At 42.3% G+C, this 18,777-nt stretch overlaps 1 protein-coding gene across 1 annotated transcript in view; it reads left to right on the top strand.

The window, feature by feature from the left end:
• KL (klotho) overlaps positions 1-15,588 on the top strand; it is a 308,577-nt gene extending 292,989 nt beyond the window's left edge. The window contains exon 5 of the mRNA XM_069205555.1: positions 11,756-15,588. Within this exon, the coding sequence (XP_069061656.1) occupies positions 11,756-12,162 (407 nt within the window). The 3' untranslated portion in view covers positions 12,163-15,588. The remainder of the gene's footprint in view (positions 1-11,755) is intronic.
• The last annotated feature ends 3,189 nt before the right edge of the window (positions 15,589-18,777 follow it).

Below are 18,777 nucleotides of genomic sequence, written 5' to 3'. Positions count from 1 at the left end.
CATAGAGTCATGTACATTGAGTGGCATTGAGTAGCGTAGAGTGGTGTAGAGTGGAGTAGTAGAGTATAGTAGAGTGGAGTGGAGTGGTATGGGGGAGTTGCATAGTGGAGTGAACTAGAGTGGCGCACACTCGAATAGACTGGATTACACTGTTGTAGAGTGGAGTGCTATAGAGTGAAATATTGTATGGTGGAGTTGTGGGGCTTGGAGTGTTGTTGAGTGATTAGAATGTCATAGAGCAGAGTAGAGTGGAGTTGGCTAGAGTGAAGTGCCATGGAGTAGCATAGAGTGTAGTGGTGAAGAGTGGTGTGGCGTAGAGTTGAGTGGTGTAGAATGAATGGCGTACAGTAGAATAGCATAGAGCGGGGTGGCATAGAATGGAGTGATGTGTCATAGAGTGCTATAAAGTGCAGTAACGTGATCTACTGTGGAGTGACATGGCACTGAGTAGAGTGGCAAGCAATAGAGTGTGGTAATGTGTATTGGTATGCAGTGTTGTAGAGCAGAGTGGCATATAGTGGCGTAGAGTGGAGTGGCATACAGTGGAGTAATATGTCATAGAGTAGAGTGGAGTAAAGTAGGTGGAGTTGCTTAGAGAGAGTTGCATAGTGTGTCTTGTATGGACTACAGTGTTGTGGAGTGGCATAGACATGATTAGATTGTTGTACAGTGGCATAGAGTGGAGCAGAGTGTTGTACAGTGGAGTGTACAGGCATAGAATGTAGTACAGTGTCGTACAGTGGCATAGAGTGTAATACAGTGTTGAAGAGTGGAGTGTTGTACAGTGGAGTGGTTTGGCATGTAGTAGGGAATGGGAAAGTGTCTGATGTGGAGTGGCATAGAGTAGAGTACATTGTTGTAGAGTGGGGTGAGGTAGAGTACAGCAGAGTGTGGTACAGTGGACTAACATAAAGGCCTTCATTTTGATACTGCCAGTTAAAACCACCTATCGCCGTAGCAATGGCCGTCAAAAGACTTTGCCGCGGCTACCAGCCGTCTGCCGTATTATGACCACAGCTGGATTTCCGCCAGAAGAATGGCGGAGATCCGGCTGTGGCCATGCCGGCAGATGGTGGTAAGGTGACACTGCTGCCACCAGCAGCGCCACACCAGGAGACCGCCCCCAACCATATTATGACCTATAACATGGCCTCGCGGTGTCCCATCTCCTGCCGGAGGACCCCCTGAACACAGGTAAGTCGGGTCTCCGACATGGGAGGGTGGTGGGGGGTGTTGTGTGTGTATGTGTGTGTGTGTGGGTGTGTGTGTGAATGTTTGTGTGTGCGTGTATGCGGGTGTGTGTTGCGTGTTGAATGCGTGTGTGCATGTATGGAGGTGTGAGTGCGTGTATGTTGTGTTATGAGAATGCGTGTCTGCACGTATGTATGAAAGTGTGTGCAGATGTGTGTGTGAATGGATGTATGCATGCATGGATGCATGTGGGAATGGGTCTGTGTATGCGTGTGTGAAGGGGGGTTAATGTAGGGGGTGGTGGGGGGCTTTGGAGAGGTGGGGGTGGGGGGGCTAACTAGAGGGGGCAGGGGAGACCCCTATCAGTGACAGGGAAGGAAGTCCCTGTCATTGATAGTGCCTACTGCCATGGTTTTCGTGGCGTTAAGAAAGCCACGAAAACCATGGCAGTGTGCGGGGTAATCATCCCGCAGGCAGAACAGTGACGGCCGCCGGGCTGGAGACAGATATCTCCAGCCCGGCGGCTGTTATATCCATGGTGGACGGAGTGTTACATTGGCGGGTTGGCTTCAGCCAACCCACCAATGTCATAATATAGCGGTAAGTACCGCCAGCCTGTTGGCAGTACTTACTGCCATATTATCGCTGACCGCCTGGGTCATAATGGCCCCCACAGTTTTGTAGAGCTAAGTGTCAGAGAGTGCTGTTGAGTGGAGAGGCATGGAGTAGAGTAGTGGAGTAGTGTGTTATAGAGTAGAGTGGAGTAAACTGTGGTGGAGCAGCATAGAGTAGACTACAGTGTTGTATAGTGACATAGACTGGAGTACAGTGTTGTACAGTGGAGTAGCATAGAGTGGACAGGAGTTTGGTAGAGTGGAGGGGTGTAGAGTGTTGTAGAGTGGAGTAGAGGATTGTAGAGCACAGTGGACTTAAGTGGCACAGACTGGAGTGTTGTAGATTGGGGTGTCATATATTGTCATATTGTAGACTATTGTGAAATAGAGTGGCAGAGTGTAGAGTGTTGTGGCCTAGGTGTCATGGTGTACACTGGAGTGGTATAGATTGGAGTTGCTTAGAGTGGAGTGCAGTCCAACGGAAGAGCTTAGAGTGGTGTGGCATTGACTGGAGTGGCATTCACCGATGGGCCATAGTGTGGAGTAGCCTACAGTGGAGTTGCTTTAATGGAATAGTGTAAAGTGGAGTTGTGTAGATTGCAGTGGCATATAGTGGAATAGCAGTGACAATAGTGGAGTGACATTGTGTAAAGTGCCATACACTAGAATACATTATAGAGCAGTGGTGTACAGTGGAACAGTGTAGAATGGAGTGACTTACAGTGTGATAGAGTGGAGTGGCATAGAGTTGAGTGGTGTCCAATGGAAAAACATAGAGAAGGATGGCATAGAGTGGAGTTACATACACTGGAGTAGCGTAGGATGGAGTAGCGCATAGTGGAGTTGCAAATAGCTGAACAGTGTAGCGTGAAGTGGCATAGAGTGAAGCCACATACAGTGCAACAGCATAGAGTAGAGTGGCATAAAGTGGAGTGGCATACGGTGAAATAGAACAGAGTGGATTAATGTACAGTGGAGTGATATACAGTGGATTAACCTAGACTGGAGTGGTGTAGAGTGGAGTGGAGTTCCACTGAACAGCATACAGTGAAGTGGCATAGAGTGGAGTTGCATACAGTGGAATAGCTTAGAGTGCAGTGGAACACAGAGGAATAGCGAAGAGGTGAGTGGCATACACTAGAACACCACGTAGTGGAATGGCATACACTGAAATAGCACAGAGTGGAGTGGGTTCCAATGGAATAGCATAGAGTGGAGTGCAGTGGTGTGGAGTAGAGTGGCATGCACTGCAGTCGCATAGAGTGGAGTAGGGTACATCAAAGTGACACAGACTGGAGTGGCCTAGACGGGAGTGGCATACAGTGGAGTGGGGTACAGTGTAATAGCATACAGTTGAATGGCATGGAGTGGAGTAGCATAGAGTGGAGTGACATACAGTGGAACAGCATAAAGTGGAATGGCATAAAGCAGAATAGTTCAAAGTGTGCATACAGTGGAATATCATACAGTGAAGTAGAGTACAGTGGAGTAGGGTACACTGGAGTGGCGTGAAGTAGAGTGATGTACTGTGGAGTAGGGTAAAGTGGCATAGAGTGGAATTGCAAACAGTAGAATTGTATGGAATAGATTGGTGTAGTGTGGAGTGGTGAACAGTGGAATGGCGTAGACTGGAGTTGCAAACAGTGGAGTGTCATTGAGTGGTGTGGCGTAGAATGGAGTGACATAGAGTGGAGTGGCATGGAGCGGCATAGAGTGGAGTGGTGTACAATGAAGTAGCATACAGTGCAGTAGTGTAGAGTGGAGTGGCATACAGTGGAATAACATCCTGTAGAGTGTCGTGGAGTGGAGTTGTGTGCAGTGGAATAGCGTAGAGTGGAGTACCATACAGTGGAGTGGCCTAGACTGGAGCAGCATATAGTGGAGTGGGGTAGAGTAGAATAGCATACAGCAGAGTGGCACAGAGTGTAGTTGCATACAGTGGAATAGTGTAGAGTGGACTGGAATAGAGTGGAATGGTATACAGTAAATTTGAGTAGAATGGAGTTGTGTACAGTGGAATAGCGTATGATAGAGTGGCATTCAGTGGGGCGACATGCAGTGGAGTGGCATACAATGGAGTGGCAGAGTGGAATTGCATAGGATGGAGTGGCATACAGTGCAGTGGCATACAAAGGAATAGTATAGAGTGGAGTGGGGCAGCGTAGAGTGGCACACCAGAAATGCCACATAGTTGAATGGGGTACAGTGGAGCAGCATAGAGTGGAGCGACATACAGTGGAATAGCACAGAGTGGAGTGGTGTGGAGTGGAGGGGTGTCCAGTGGAATAGCATAGAGTGAAGTGGCATAGAGTAGAGTGACATGCACTGGAGTGGCATAGAGTGGAGTGGTGTACAGTGGAAGAGCATACAAGGGAGAGGCACACAGTGAAGGGGCCTAGACTGGAGTGGCAAATAGTGAAGTGGTGTAGAGTGAAATAGCATACAATGGAGTGATATAGAGTGGAGTAGCATACATTGGAGTAGCATACAATGAAATAGTGTAGAGTGGAATAGCATACAGTGGAGTGGCCACGTGACCCGCCTCTAACAAGTACTTAGTGGTCCCGGGTGCAGGGTCCCATAGGGACCCCTTTTCTTTTTTTGAACATTTGCTCCAGGGGTTGGTGGTCCCTGGGGTAGCGGGGAGCCATGTGGCCCCTGCAAATAAAATACATTTTGCCCCGGGGTGGTGGTCTCTGGTGTGTGAGGGGGCCACACGGCCCTCCTGCTGTAACTAAAATGTTGCCCATGGGGGTGGTGGTCCCCGGGGCAGCCACGCAGCCCCCCCACAAATAAATGTCATTTTGCCCCGGGGGTAGTGGTTGCTAGGGTGCAGGGGGGCCACAGGCCACCACATAACATTAGCACAATGTCCCACAGCCCCCGCATATTACATAAAAATCCTAGGGAGGTGGCGGTCCCCATGGCATCTGGGGGACCACAGGCCCCCCCACATAGAAAAATATAAGCCCCGGATAGGTGGCGGTCCCAAGGGAATTGGGAAGGGGCCAAAAGGCCTCCACTGCTTTTTTTTTTCAAAGCCCCCGAGACTAGACCCACCTGGGGGCATTAGACTAATGACATGCGGGAGACCGCGCTTTGTTTTTGATTTTATGAGGGGATTTGCTGATCCACCATGACTCATAAAATTTAAAAAAATGCTTTTTAGCCCTGGAGGGGTCTCCTTGGGACCCTGCCACCAGAGCTAAGGGGCCAGGGTGTTCGTACCCTGGCCCCTTTCTTTTATTTTTAACTTTTGTTTGGGACTGTCAAACAGTAGAACACAAGAAAATCATCAACTGACAGGCTGCTCCTGTTGGAAGTACATGTTTTACTGAGAGTGTCAGACTCATATGGCTGAGAAGGATAGTGGGAATTTACTGGAAAATATGCTCTCATTTTTGCTTCTGGAGCACCTTCCATAAACTCTATGGGAAAATCATGAGAAAACAGTTTTCTCTAAAACATGATTCATGATACCCCAGTAGGGAAAAATGACCTTAGAACATGGCACAATTCCTAAACTTAGTATGGTACCATCAACAAATGGTTCATATTGTAACTAAAACCTGTTATCACCCTTTTTGTGTCCCTCACAAACTCCTATTCACTTCAATGCATTTTAAGAGGGTACTATCATGTAAATTGGTCCCAGGATGGCTGCCATCACTTTCTGGTTGAAGTGCTGACAGTCAATCAGATCTCACCATGAGATCTGTGCTTAGGCTCTGCCCAAATATACATATTTGGATTTCCTTGAATATGTTAAAAACTACTGAACAGCTTTACACCAAATAAAAAAGTGTGATCTCCGGACCAAGAGCTACCTTTTTGCTAAGGTTGGTGTAATTCTGTTCAGAGGTTCGGACTGTAGTCATGTTCAAAATACCTATGGGAATTAAAAGGGAATTTACTTTTATTGCCCCCCCCCCCTTTTTTTTAGCTCCAGCCAGATGGATCACCCCAAAGCTTACCATTCACAAGACCCTTGGGCACACCTTTTTTAAAATAAAAATTTGAAAATTCCTCAAATAGTGGCAACGATATAGCCAAGCCAAAAGAAGCTTTTCCAATGGAAACGAAGTCCAAACTATAACTATACTACTGGCATATATATATATATAAGCAATGGGTAGGAGGTGTGAGGAACACGTAACACCATGCGTCAACAAAGCTGAGTTTCAAAAAAGGAGAACTCATGGATTGTGCTATACTCTTTTTAAATAACAAAATTAAGTGGTGGAACATGTAAAGCCACCCAAAGTAGTTCAGCTTGATAGCCTTAATCATGGGTGCCTCCATTTTACAAAGAAGTGCATGAATAGTAAAAATAAACAAGGGTTGGTAAAAACCATATCATATAATGCATTAAAGTGCAATGCAGCATAATTAATAAAAACATTGAGTCAATGTAATATAATGCCTAATCTGAGTAACTAACATAAATATTACAAAGTAGGGCTTTCTTGATGTACAATTTTGGTTGCAATACTAAAAAGCATCAGTGTGCAATGAAATAATAATATTTGTTTTTGCTGTTATTGCTTTTTCCAATAGGGAAATCTGTCTGGATTATTCATGTCAATTTTTCCTGCTGGGCATTATATTAAAGTGGCTACATTTTTTATGAAAATGGTGACATCGCTGATCAATTGGCTACAATCCATTGGGTGGCTTCACAAGTTCTACTATTTTGATTTCTCAGGGGCCTTTACTGACACACACACACACAAACAAACACACATACTCACATATAGATATATGTATAGTTTACATTTTAAAAACATAATTTTTTATTAAAAAAATATAAAATATGAGAAATGAACAATAATTTAACGACTTAAATATATAAACAGTAGTTTATGTTAAATTAATATAGTCATAAATGTATACTTGTATATTATTTTTTAGAACACATTAAAGATAAACTGTTTCTTTATTTAACCAATAATATATATATTTTTTAAATAAGCTACTATCAATAGACCATATGAATGACAAAAACACATGAAACACATTAAAACATTTTTCAGAAAATAAAACACAATATGAAAAATAAAAGAAAGATACACTCATACAGTTTTAAATTAATGACACTAAAATGTACATAAAATATTAAAAGAAATTAAAAGTAGTAACCGAACTCTACTGACAAAAAAATATTTAAAAAGTAGAAATTAATAAAATACACTACTTTAAGTACAGCTCAACAAACATTAGTAAAAAAAATTGGGGGGGGGGAGAGCAGAATCAGAGTTACTATTCTAAGTCCAATCTAGCAAAAACTGGGAAAAATACATACATTACAGAGACAAATATTCTGACTCCAATTTATTGAACTTTGGGAAAAGTGCATACTTTAGTGGGTACCTGATTTACTATTTTAACTCCAATCTAAACATTAAGGTAAATGCAAACACGGGGGCCGGGGACGAAGCTTAGATTTGCTAGTCTAATAAACATTGGGGAAAGTACATGCGTTGGTGAGGTTTGGAGATTTAGGGCCCGATTAGGTGTTGGACGGTTGAACAGCCACAACTCCAACAACACAGTGGTGAGGTGGTCATCAAGATGGCTTCCTCACCATCACCGTATTACAATGTTTCCACTGGGATGACTGGCAGAAACCATTGTATTACAACAATTCCACGAGTCAGCCTGGTGGAAACAGTGCAGCGGCAAAAGCCACAGTTTGCTTAGGGAGCTGAAGCCAATAACGTTGCACACAGCACACTTGGAATGTGTACTGTCTGCATAGCAGACAGTGCTCATTCTGAGAGTGCTGACAGGGTGGGCCCTGCACTGCCCACAACGTGGTCGTAGGCAGTGCAGAGGGCCCCCTGTGGCCCTCAGCACTGCCTTTCCGCCAGCCTCTTCATGGCAGGGACCCCTCCATGAAAAGGCTGGAGGAAAGGGAAGTCATGATCAGCAAAGTGGTGCCAAACTTGCCACTGCCGTGGCTGACCACGACTTCGACTGCCAACAACCCATTGGGATCGCTGATCCCGGCAGAGGTGACGGTCTCATGGCAGTCTGGCCATGAGTTTGGCGGTCTCAAGACCCTTAGTACCCTAACACAAGTCTAACAAATAATGGGGAATTTGTATGCATGCAGGGGAGTGTGGGACAGATTTACAATTCTAACTGCAGTCTGAAATAAATATAGGAGAAAGTGTATACATGGGGTTGTCCAACTAACAATTTAATAAACAATGAGGAAAGTACATCCATTGGTAGGGTGTCATATTTACAAACACCCAATTATTATAATTTTCCTTTAAAAATATTGAAAAAAATAAAAATCATTAGAATATACTGTTTTAAAACACTGACCTGTATTTATAAATTCATGTGGTAATAAAATAAAATATTTAATGCAAAATGTCTTAAAATAATCAGGATACCTCAAACCGACCAATACAACATACAATATATTTTTTTTAAATCTGTATTTCAGGATATAATTCTTCACAAAACCATTTTTTCTTTTTTGGAGTGTAACTCACATAAAGTTTAAAATAATTTTAAATACCATTAATTAAAAGCACAGTCCAAACCACAAAATAACACACAGCCCATTAAAAAGAATATTATTTATGATAGAAGCTAATATTTTAATTTAAAAATAATTATTAAATACAATAATTATTTTCTAGTTTACAAATTAACATAATTAATACAACAATCAATTAATTTATTTAAAACAAATTATTTAAAGAGCTAGATATCCTATCCTCCATTAGAACCCACTCACTAAGCCCAAAATGTAATAACTATCTACACAAAGTATATTAAATGTAAACAAATAACATTTTAAGCAATCCCAACATTTTTAAACAATTAACACTTTACTCAAATAACATAAATGAATATAAAAGAAAACAATTATCTACCCAACACCCCAATAAACCCCACAACCTGAACTTAAAATGCGATAAACACAAAATGTAAACAAAATAAATAAATAGCAATTAGTATATATAAAATAAACAATCAAAGTAATCAAGTAACATTACTTAATATATAGTTATTAAAAAATCAACCCATCCAAAAACCTGAACAAAATATTTATTACATCATTAATAAATATATAATGTCAAGAAATAATAATTAAAACATTAATAAACAATTATTTGAAAAACAACTTCTTCCCAGTCCCCAATAAACCCAACAACCGAAGGAAATATAAATAAATAATACCATTTTTTTTAAATACTATTGATTTTACATTAACATACATAATAATATTAAAAAATAAAGCAATACAATAAAACACCACAATAAAAAAACTAATATTAAAGTAAACAATATTTCAAACTTCCATGTAATAGTAAAACAGTTGAAAATTATATACTTAACATTGACCAACAATGTTTTTGTAGCCACAATATGCTGACCACGAAAATATTGGTGAGGCAATATCTCTGGTTGCTATTTAGTTGAACATCGATCTTCATTTTGAAAAGTTTTTATTTTGTATGTTGTCTACAGCATCATAGGTGTTAAATTCTATGACAACAATTACTGATTGTTAATACAAAACATACTTCTTAATTGGTTGCTTTGGGGAAATTCACTCTAAGTTGACTTTGGCTCAAGTTAATTGCGCTAAAATAAAGAATCCACACAGGAAAGCAAATGTCAAACCTTATAGCTTGGTCTGGGCTGCAGGGCAATCCTCTGATGGGGTTAAATAAATAAGAAAAATAAACACTTAACCTTCTAAACCAAGTAAAATGAGAAACATAAAATCAAAAAAATGTTAAGTAAATGAAAGGAACCAAACAAGGTGCACAGAACGTAGGCACCAAAGGAACTTGAAAAGATCTGATGCATTGAAAGTCGATGGGAAATGGAAAATAACCTAAAGTCAATAAGTATTGTCTGAGTGTGACAGAAATCTTGGCACCCAAGTGGTGGACCTGCAAGTGGAGTGGGTCAGATTGAAGTGGGTGATGTTCTGGACACAATGGGCCTCATTAAGAGTTTGGTGGATGGGAAAGCCCATCCGCCAAACTCCCACCAGGGTGGTCGCTATGAAGTCTCCGCCCGCTGACCTAGTGGGAAACAGGCTACAGCATTGTCTGCGGTTCGAAATTGAGTTGGTGCCAATGCTGTAGCCTGCAGTGTGCACCAGCACCCTCTCAGTGTTCACTCTCTGCAAAGAAGACAGTGAACATTGCAACAGTGCTGGCCAGGTGGGCCCCTGCACTGCCCATGCCAAGTACATGGGCAGTACATGGCCCCCACTTTCCCCCTGCACATGAAAAGGCTGGTGGAGAACAAGGTCGTTATTCGCAGGGAAGCGTTGCATGCAGTGCTGCCCTGGTGGATTATGATCTCTCCCACCGCCAGGCTGCCGGCATCATGGATCATGGCAGTGCTGGCAGAACCCTATCTGTCTGACTGCCAGGGTTTTAATGTTGCCGGACCGCCACAACAGCAGCGGTCCTGACCGCCACCGCGAGTATGGCGGTATGAAGACTGCCACACTCGTAATGAGGCCCAATGTGTAATTTTGCATCAAGAACAAATTTTGGAACATGAAATGCATATGGGAGAAACACAAGGGTTTTATCTGAGCAGAACTCCAGTAGGTGAGATTCACGATGCACTTGCCATTGGTGAATGCTGGAATTTTGAAGATAAAGGCTATGATTTTAGTCAACATTTTTACAAGAACTTAGAAGCTCATATCAAACTGAGGTGGTGTGACAATCCAAATGTTGGATGGATCCTCTGTCTTTGCCTTGACCTTCTGAACCTGGAACTATTCTCCCGTAGATCAGGCAACTGTCTTCCAAAAATAGGTACTTTGAGTAGAATGTTTTTAAACCATTTTTTCATTCTGTTTCTTCTGGTCTGACCTTAGGGTGTTCACCCCATTTGCAATCACTCCCCTTTTCACTAATGTATGATGTACTTTTGCTCTGAGAAAAGGAGCTCTAGCCTTAGGAATCTCACAGCCCAATGCAAGCAAATGGCACTGCAATGCCCTACTAGTGGCAGATTGTACACTTTACAACTGCTTATTAACTCTAACAATAATAACAAAAAAGCAACATGGTGCAATTGAAGATAAGTGATGGGTTGATCTCTCTCTTGTCTCCTGGAGGTCAAATTCGAAAAGCATCCAACCCATTCTGTCAGACGTCCCTCATGATATTCTCAGGTTAGGAGGACTACTTAGAGGTAGAAGTGGCTTGGATGTTAAGTATCATGTGTGACTACATGATGTGATTTTGCTGGTTTCAGGTCTGATTCGTTTTTTTGTTCTCTATGAATCAAGTAGCTCTTCACAAGTTCATGTACCATGAATGTTGATATCTTCAGACCCAGATTAGCTTTAGGCCTTTACTGCTTTGTCCAACATTGGGTTGTTGAAATGGGTTTGTTGTACATAAAACGTTTACTGCAAAAGCATATCGGGATCATATATGTTAATTCTTGCTTAATTCACTACACCCTCTCCCTGCATTCTTGCCTCAATGGGGTTATTTAGAGTTTGGCAAATGTGGGCCATCCACCAAACATTTTCAGTTGTCCCCTCCTCCCTATTTACATTGTATACTCTCAGATGTCATGCCCTCCCTATTATGAGTGTATTCACATGTGATTATACTCTAAAAAGGAAATACGGAACATTAACCTATTTTTAGGGGATGTCCCACACATCTGCCAAACTCTAAATAACCCCCGCTGACTTCATTGTTCCAGACCTAACTCCTTTTGTCACGTATAAAGATGGTCAGTTGAATGTAGGGGTTTCAAGGTCTCTATTTGTTGGTTCTTACTCGAATACATAAAACTAAGTGTGTATTTACTTCAGATACTAACTTAAAGGCTTTCAGCTGTTTCACAGCTTTATATCCCATGTTCTTAACTAATTTTGTAATACATGTACAGTTAATGATTCTGTTTTTTGACTTTAGTTCTTGCTCTTTTTTCAGCTTACTACCTTGATGACGTCAATCTCCGTGGATATTTTGCCTACTCTTTTACCGACAAAATGGATCCCCGATATGGCTTGTACAGCTATGTGGCAAATCAGTATGAACCCAAGCCTTCACTAAGGCACTACAGAAAAATCATTGACAGAAATGGATTTCCAGGTCTGGCAGAGCCTGAAAGATCCTGCCCTGCAGAGCCAACCATGTGTCCCGATTGCCGCTTTTTCCAGACAAGAAAATCCTTGGTGGCTTTTATAGCTTTTATATTTGTGGTCTTTATTGTAACTATTTTCTTGATTATTTATTACTCCAAGAAAGGCAAAAGAAGATATAAAGAGACACTAGTCCCCCCGTGTCCTCCTCCCCCCAACATTAAGTATAATGTTGCTAAGAGAGTATTGAAATAATTATTTTCCCACACCTTGTATGATATCTACTGCACTGGGGAAATTTGCACTGGCTACTACTGTGAACATTTTGCTGAAAAATGTAATTTGTATTCAGGGATTGGTGAAACTTGTACACATTGTTGTGCTGTGAAACTGTACAGTCCCGATTAAGGGCCTGATTATTAGTTTGGTGGTCCTAAACATGCCAAATTTGCGATGGCATTCTGACTGCAAGATTATGATCCTGGCAGTTAGACCACTAGGAGACCACCACCACTGTCAAGATCAGGGATCCAGAAGGGTTTGGGGTGGTGAAAGTCATGGTCAGCCACGGCGGTGCCGAGTTTGGCACTGCCATGCTGATCATGAATCCTTTCCGACAGCCTTTTTATGGAGGGGACCCTGCCATGAAAAGGCTGGCTGAAAGGCAGTGCTGGGCCACTTGCGGGGGCCCCTGCACTGCCCAGAACCATGTTGTGGGCAGTGCAGAGGTCCCCCTGTCAGCACCCTCAGAATGCGCACTGTCTGCTATGCAGACAGTGTACATTCCGAGGGTGTTGTGTGCAACGGCGTTGGCTTCAGCTCCCTAAGGAAGCCGAGGCAAGTGCTTTTGCACTGTTTCCACTGGGCTGACTGGTGGAAATGTCATAATATGATGGTTTCTGGCTGTCAGCCTATTAGAAACATTGTAATACAACTATGGGGAGCCCACCAGCTTGATGACTGCCTCCCTAATGCTGTATTAAAGTTTGGGTTGGTCAGACCGCCAAACTCATAATCAGGCCCTAAGTTTGTTTGGCTGTCAGAACTGGTCATAAACTTTTTAGGGGAAAAAATCCCAATTTATAATATTAATAAAATGCAAGGTCAGGTGAGCTTGCTGCTAACAAAATAAAAAATGTGTGTGAAAGAAGATAGTAGTCTCTTAAAAAGATCAGGGATGGTTTGTGGCCAAAGAAGGTGCTTGTGCATTCCACTGGCCACTGTGTGCCTAAAATGGCAAAATAACCAAAATGTGACATATAAGATCGTACCAGGGGAAAATAGCTGGCGAGGAAATAGTATGACAAAACATCACACCATATTTAGGGCCTTATTATGGGAGGTGGCGGTGTACCCACCGGCCCTATTACGACTTTCCCACTGGGCTGATGGGCGGGAACCTTGGTTCAGCCCAGTGGGAAAGGTGCAGCTGCATTGCCGCCAGCTCATAATACAGCTGGTGGCAATGCTGCCCCATGCAAGGGGCACCAGCACCCTTGAAATGCGCACTGTCATGAAAAGGTTGGCGGAGAACGAGGTTGTAATCAGCAGGGCGGCGATGACTTCAGTGCTGCCCTGGCTGATTGCAACCTGCACCACCGTCATCCTGTCAGGATCATTGATCCTGGCGGGGACAGCGGTAGGTTGGCGAGTCTGCCCGACAACCTCGTAATGTGGCGGGGATGGCCTGCCACAACGGCGGCGGTCCAACCGCTACCGCGAGTCTGGCGGTCTGTTGACCGCCAGACTCGTAATATGGCCCTTAGTCTTAAAAAGACAAAATGATATAAATATATTAAGCAGGAAGGACAAGAAGAGAATCAAAAACTGAGACAAAAGGTCAAAGGAACTTTTAATTTGTAATGATTTGATGATAATCGGTCCCGCATATTTGTTTTGTTTGTCCTGATATTACACAATTTTGATATGCATTGCCGATTCATTCGAAATGGCAATGGACAGCAGCTTAACTCCTATGTAAAGAATTGAATGCCATATATTGTGCAGGAGAACATGTTAGTATTAGCAGGCACTATAATCTCCTCTTAATCACATCACCACAAGAACATATAGCAAGTTCTTCCACCTAAACACTTCTAACCGGCTTTCAGAGTATTAGCTAAATTTTCCATGAATGGTGACTAGTCTACTAAAAGTGCATTTTCTCTTGCATCCTCTTTTACATTTCTATTAAAAGGCTCACAATCCCCTATTCCTCCACTTACAGTTTTGCTCTTCTCCTCTTGGGCTGGTCTTTCCCCGTTATTCCTATTTGTGTGCAAGCCAGGGGTCGTATTTTATCTTCAGAAATGCCCATGGCAAGAACGTGAACTCCTGACTCTCTGCAGCTGCACTATACATTTGGAGGACTGGTATGGTCTCCTTTGTCTGGAACTTGGCGGACTCTGGAAGCAGAAACGTGTTCCGTGCCTGGGTCAAATGTTTATTTTTAAATAATCTTCCAACTTTTTTGTAGCTGGACTACAAATTGCTTTATTGGTTCTGCACAACAGTCTAGAACATGCATAAACTGTTGTGGGTTAATACAAACAACTGCAAGGGTCTATCTCATTATTTCATACTTCTGTATGGTAGGGCTTTCCGTATGCAAAATATATTTCTCCATGTATTTCCAATTTAGACACTTGTAAATACGACATCTGCTGTGGACTGAGGTCGGAAAAACAGGCCACTGCCCCAAGTGCGGTAGAGAAATGTTGCTATAGTGAAGGGCTAGTTCATCCCTGATAAATTAGCCCTGGCCTGGCTAGCTATCTTGGCATAACGGTGAGACTGCAGAGCAATAAAAATAAATGACCAGCCATTGAAAGTGAACTGCACCCTGCCCACAGCATGTGTGTGAGTGATGGAATTGTGGATCAGGATATTTTTCCCTAAAATTCACATAGGATGCCAGGCATTAGGGAAAGCTGATCCGATCCGTGAAAGCTCAGCATCATGGTGGGTGAACTTCTTGGAAAAGTAACTATAAATTAATTTTTAATATTGATCTTGCGAATGGTGGAGCAATTCACATCAAACTAACGTTCTACAAGTAATTTTGCATGAAAGTGTAGTATTTCCATCATAATTGATTTATCTGTTTTAGTTTTGGTATTTATGAGATATGCAGTATTGTGTTCCCGTGCCAGCTTACATGAAATAAGATGCTTCACACTTGAGACCGGAGGGAATTCACACGTTCTTTCATCCCTCAACGCTATAAAATCTTGCAATATTCCTTGCACGCTGTTGAAGCAAATCACACCATGTACTAACTGCGCACTCAAGGTCTCAGGGTTCTGGATCACCTGTTTGAGTGTGATATAAAAATATCAGATTTTAAACATTAACTACCACAATACTGACTAGAAGATATTAACTAGATCAATATCAATATGATAAGTAGAAGAGTTGGAATATCGATACTACATTCCCCTATTTAAGATCACAGTGAAGATATTGCGCAGGCTGATATCTTGCAACCTGTATTGTTGCAGGTCGAAATTTTTGTAACCCCTCTGGGACAACATGTGCACCACAACACTTGTGTGCACGTTGTTGCTTCACGTTGTGAGATTTCTGCTTTTATCAGTGCCTTATGCACTGTCTAATGCGGTGCAAAGCATGTGCACTTGAAGAATAAAATGCCTTTGCCTATGGTAATTACCATGGTACTGCAAAGTTTATGTTCTTGTTTTATTTCTGAGATTTGTGTTGGATATATTGTGGTTTGTTGAGATGCTTCAGCCTCCAGGAGTTGCTGTAGAGGGAAGCATGGCTCTCAGGAAGAATTGTGCTTGGTAATGAGTAGGGTTTTTAGAATGTTAGCATAGCTCAAGCCTATGATGACCTCTTAGATATTGTGAGAGTAAAACCTCCCAAGAGATGTAGCAGAATAACTATAAGAGTTTGAGCCCCAACTTTACAAATGCTTTGTACTGGACTTGCATCCCTTTTGTGACAGAAACCCAGCAAAAAGTATTAGGGGATTTACTATCCAGTGCAAATCAGGATTTGCCTTGGATAGTATCTCTAAATAACACAAATTTGCACTATGCACTGCTCTGCATTACTTTGAGTCAATGGGGCATTCCATCGGTGGTTAGGTGCTTTCCCGTGCTGCCACTCATGGGTTTTGATGCAATTCCCTATCTAACAAACCTTGGTAGACAGGGATTTCTGCCTAAATTTTTTTCCTCCTTGAGGTGGGCATAATAAGGAGAAATGTTTTTATTTCTCCTCATTTTTCCAACTTTGCACGTGTGGTCCCTTGTAAAGTACACATACATAGTGGGAAAATCCTTATAGAGGAGTTTATGTACTGGAAGGGACCATTTCCACTTCAAAACCTATGCTTCAGAGACTGCATACACCCTTGCACACCCTTGCACAATGGCACAAGGATGTGTATCTTAGCTCATGGCTGCCAAAAGTATGCCAGTGACTGAAGGAGAGTAAAATCCACCATATTTTATATACCACATTTTTTCCTCCTCTCTCTCTTTAATGCACAGCAGCACAGAAACTTTGCGCAGCATTGCCTTACGTCAAAGAATAGTAAATCTGAGCCTGGGTTTCCATGAAGCCCGACTGCCCTCACAGTTATGTTCTTGGGATCCTAGAAAGGGAAACAGCCATTACAACAAAGCCCGAACCCCGCATTCCATTACAACAGAGGCTTAAGTATGCATTCAACATTATCATGCACGCCAGTACTATGCATGCCTTTACGTCGAATATGCCTATACCACGCATTCCATTTCAACGACTGTCATTGAAAAGGCATAGGTGGTAAAGGCATATTTATTGTAAAGGTTTTACAGGTAAGTATATATATATATATAAAAGACCAAAGGTTACAGGAAAGTTATGTTTAGGTTCTGAATTTACTCTCACAAAATCAGAGAAATTCAGCAGTTATAGTTAGCGTTATTTTAAGTACCTATAACTTGCGGCCTAAGGAAACTTTAACTCACACCTCCACCATGCACAGTTATCTCATCAATAATTTTACTGCAAATGTTACAGTGACATTATCAATTAAGTTAGCAAAAATGCCATGAATGCTGTAATATCTGGGATAATTAGCAGTGCATAGAGAGGGCGTGAGTTAGAGTTACCTTAGGCAGCGACTTATAGTTACTTGAAATGCCTCAAACTATAACCGCTGGATTTCTTTTTTTTTTTTTAAATTGCGTTTCCTAACTATAACAGCTCTGTAACCTTTGTTTTTTTCAGTGATTTTCTATGTATTTTTTTTAATTTGATTACCATACTGTAATCCAACCACTGCCACGCAAGGCCTTTGGACATGCATGGCAGGGGTTGGCTGCAGGGCCTGGCCCTGTGGCCAACCCTCTATAACCTCTGTAACACCCAACCCAGCGCCATGCATGGTCTTCAGCTGCGTGCGGCTGGAGTTGGCCGTAGGACCTCTCTCTCTGGGTGTGAGAATATGTGTGAGCAGATGTCTCTGGGTGTGAGAGTGGGTGTGAGACCGGGTGTAAAAGTGGGTGAGAGTGGGTGTGAGAGTGTCTGTCTGGGTGTGATAGGTGTAAGAGGGTGTCTCTGGCTCTGAGTGTTTCTGTGAGTGGGTGTGTGAGTGTCTGTGTGGGTCTGTGAGGTATGTTTGAGAGTCTGAGTGGGTCAGTGAGTAGATGTGTAAATGTCTGAGTGGGTCTGTGAATGGGTGCATGAGTGTCTAAGTTGGTCTGTGAGTGAGTGAGTCTGAGTGGGTGCATGAGTCTCTGAGTGGGTATGTGAGTGGGTGTGTGAGTGTCTGAGTGGGTCTGGCAGTGAAAGCATACCTGTCTGAGTGGGTCTCTGAGTGGGTGTGTAAGTGAGTGAGTAGGTCTGTGATTAGGTGCGTGAGGGTCTGAATGGGTCTGTGAGTGGCTGCGTGAGTGGCTGAGTGAGTCTGTGGTCGGTACATGAGTGTCAGAGTGCTACCATGAGTAAATGATTTAGTGTATGAATGAATCTGTGAATGTTTTTTTTAATAATTTTTGCTGATAACCATGATTTTTTTGCAATGTTATACAAGGGGACACGCTGAGCATCGCGGTGTATTAGCGAATATCACGTGTCATGAAAAAAAAATATTTTAAAGTTATAATTTCACCCTCAAAAACCCATACATCACAGCCCTGGGGTCGGGGTACCTCCACCCTGACCCCTTATGACACTTTTCATTTTATTTTTCAGCTCAGGGATTGTGTCCCCTTACCTAAAATGGGAGCTGCAACTTTCTGGTAAGGTTGCTGCCAGCCAATCACAGCATTCTTGTTGATGCGCACGTTAGTAATTTCACCGCAATAATTGAGAAACGTTGCAATGGATCTGAGGCCCTAGATATACAACTTTGATATTCCTTTAATTTCTCTTAATTTACTGGTGCACAATTCACGCTGTTTTAAAATATTTTAAATGCCATAATGCATACAGCACAACAACTCCCATAATGCTTTGTCCGAGATGGAGAATATAAATTGACTATTCAAGTGAAGGAATCGATTCACCATAATTCACCGTGGACAAGATGAACTGTCAAAACAGGTTGGTGGAGATGTTTGATTTAACGTGGATCGAATATGGATGCAATTGTCATTAAAAACTTGGAAAAGGAAGTTCCTTAGGGAGTGCAGCGTTTCTTTTGATTTGATAATAATAATGGGGTGTGGTCAATCCGTATACGTTTGCACCAGCAGTTGAGTGTGCCGCAATTTTTTGACCAAGTGTTATAGACATCAAATGCAAGCAGCGCACCCGATACCACATGCATTTGGACAGCCCTAAAGGTCTGGAGTGGGAATGGATACTTATCCTTTGTGTGTGTATTATACACTTGGAGATGTGGTCTGGTTTGTC

Source organism: Pleurodeles waltl, chromosome 8 (genome assembly GCF_031143425.1).
Source record: "Pleurodeles waltl isolate 20211129_DDA chromosome 8, aPleWal1.hap1.20221129, whole genome shotgun sequence".
NCBI classification, from domain to species: domain Eukaryota; kingdom Metazoa; phylum Chordata; class Amphibia; order Caudata; family Salamandridae; genus Pleurodeles; species Pleurodeles waltl.
The sequence above is the reverse complement of the archived record's forward strand: the minus strand, read 5'-3'. Positions and strand labels throughout refer to the sequence as shown.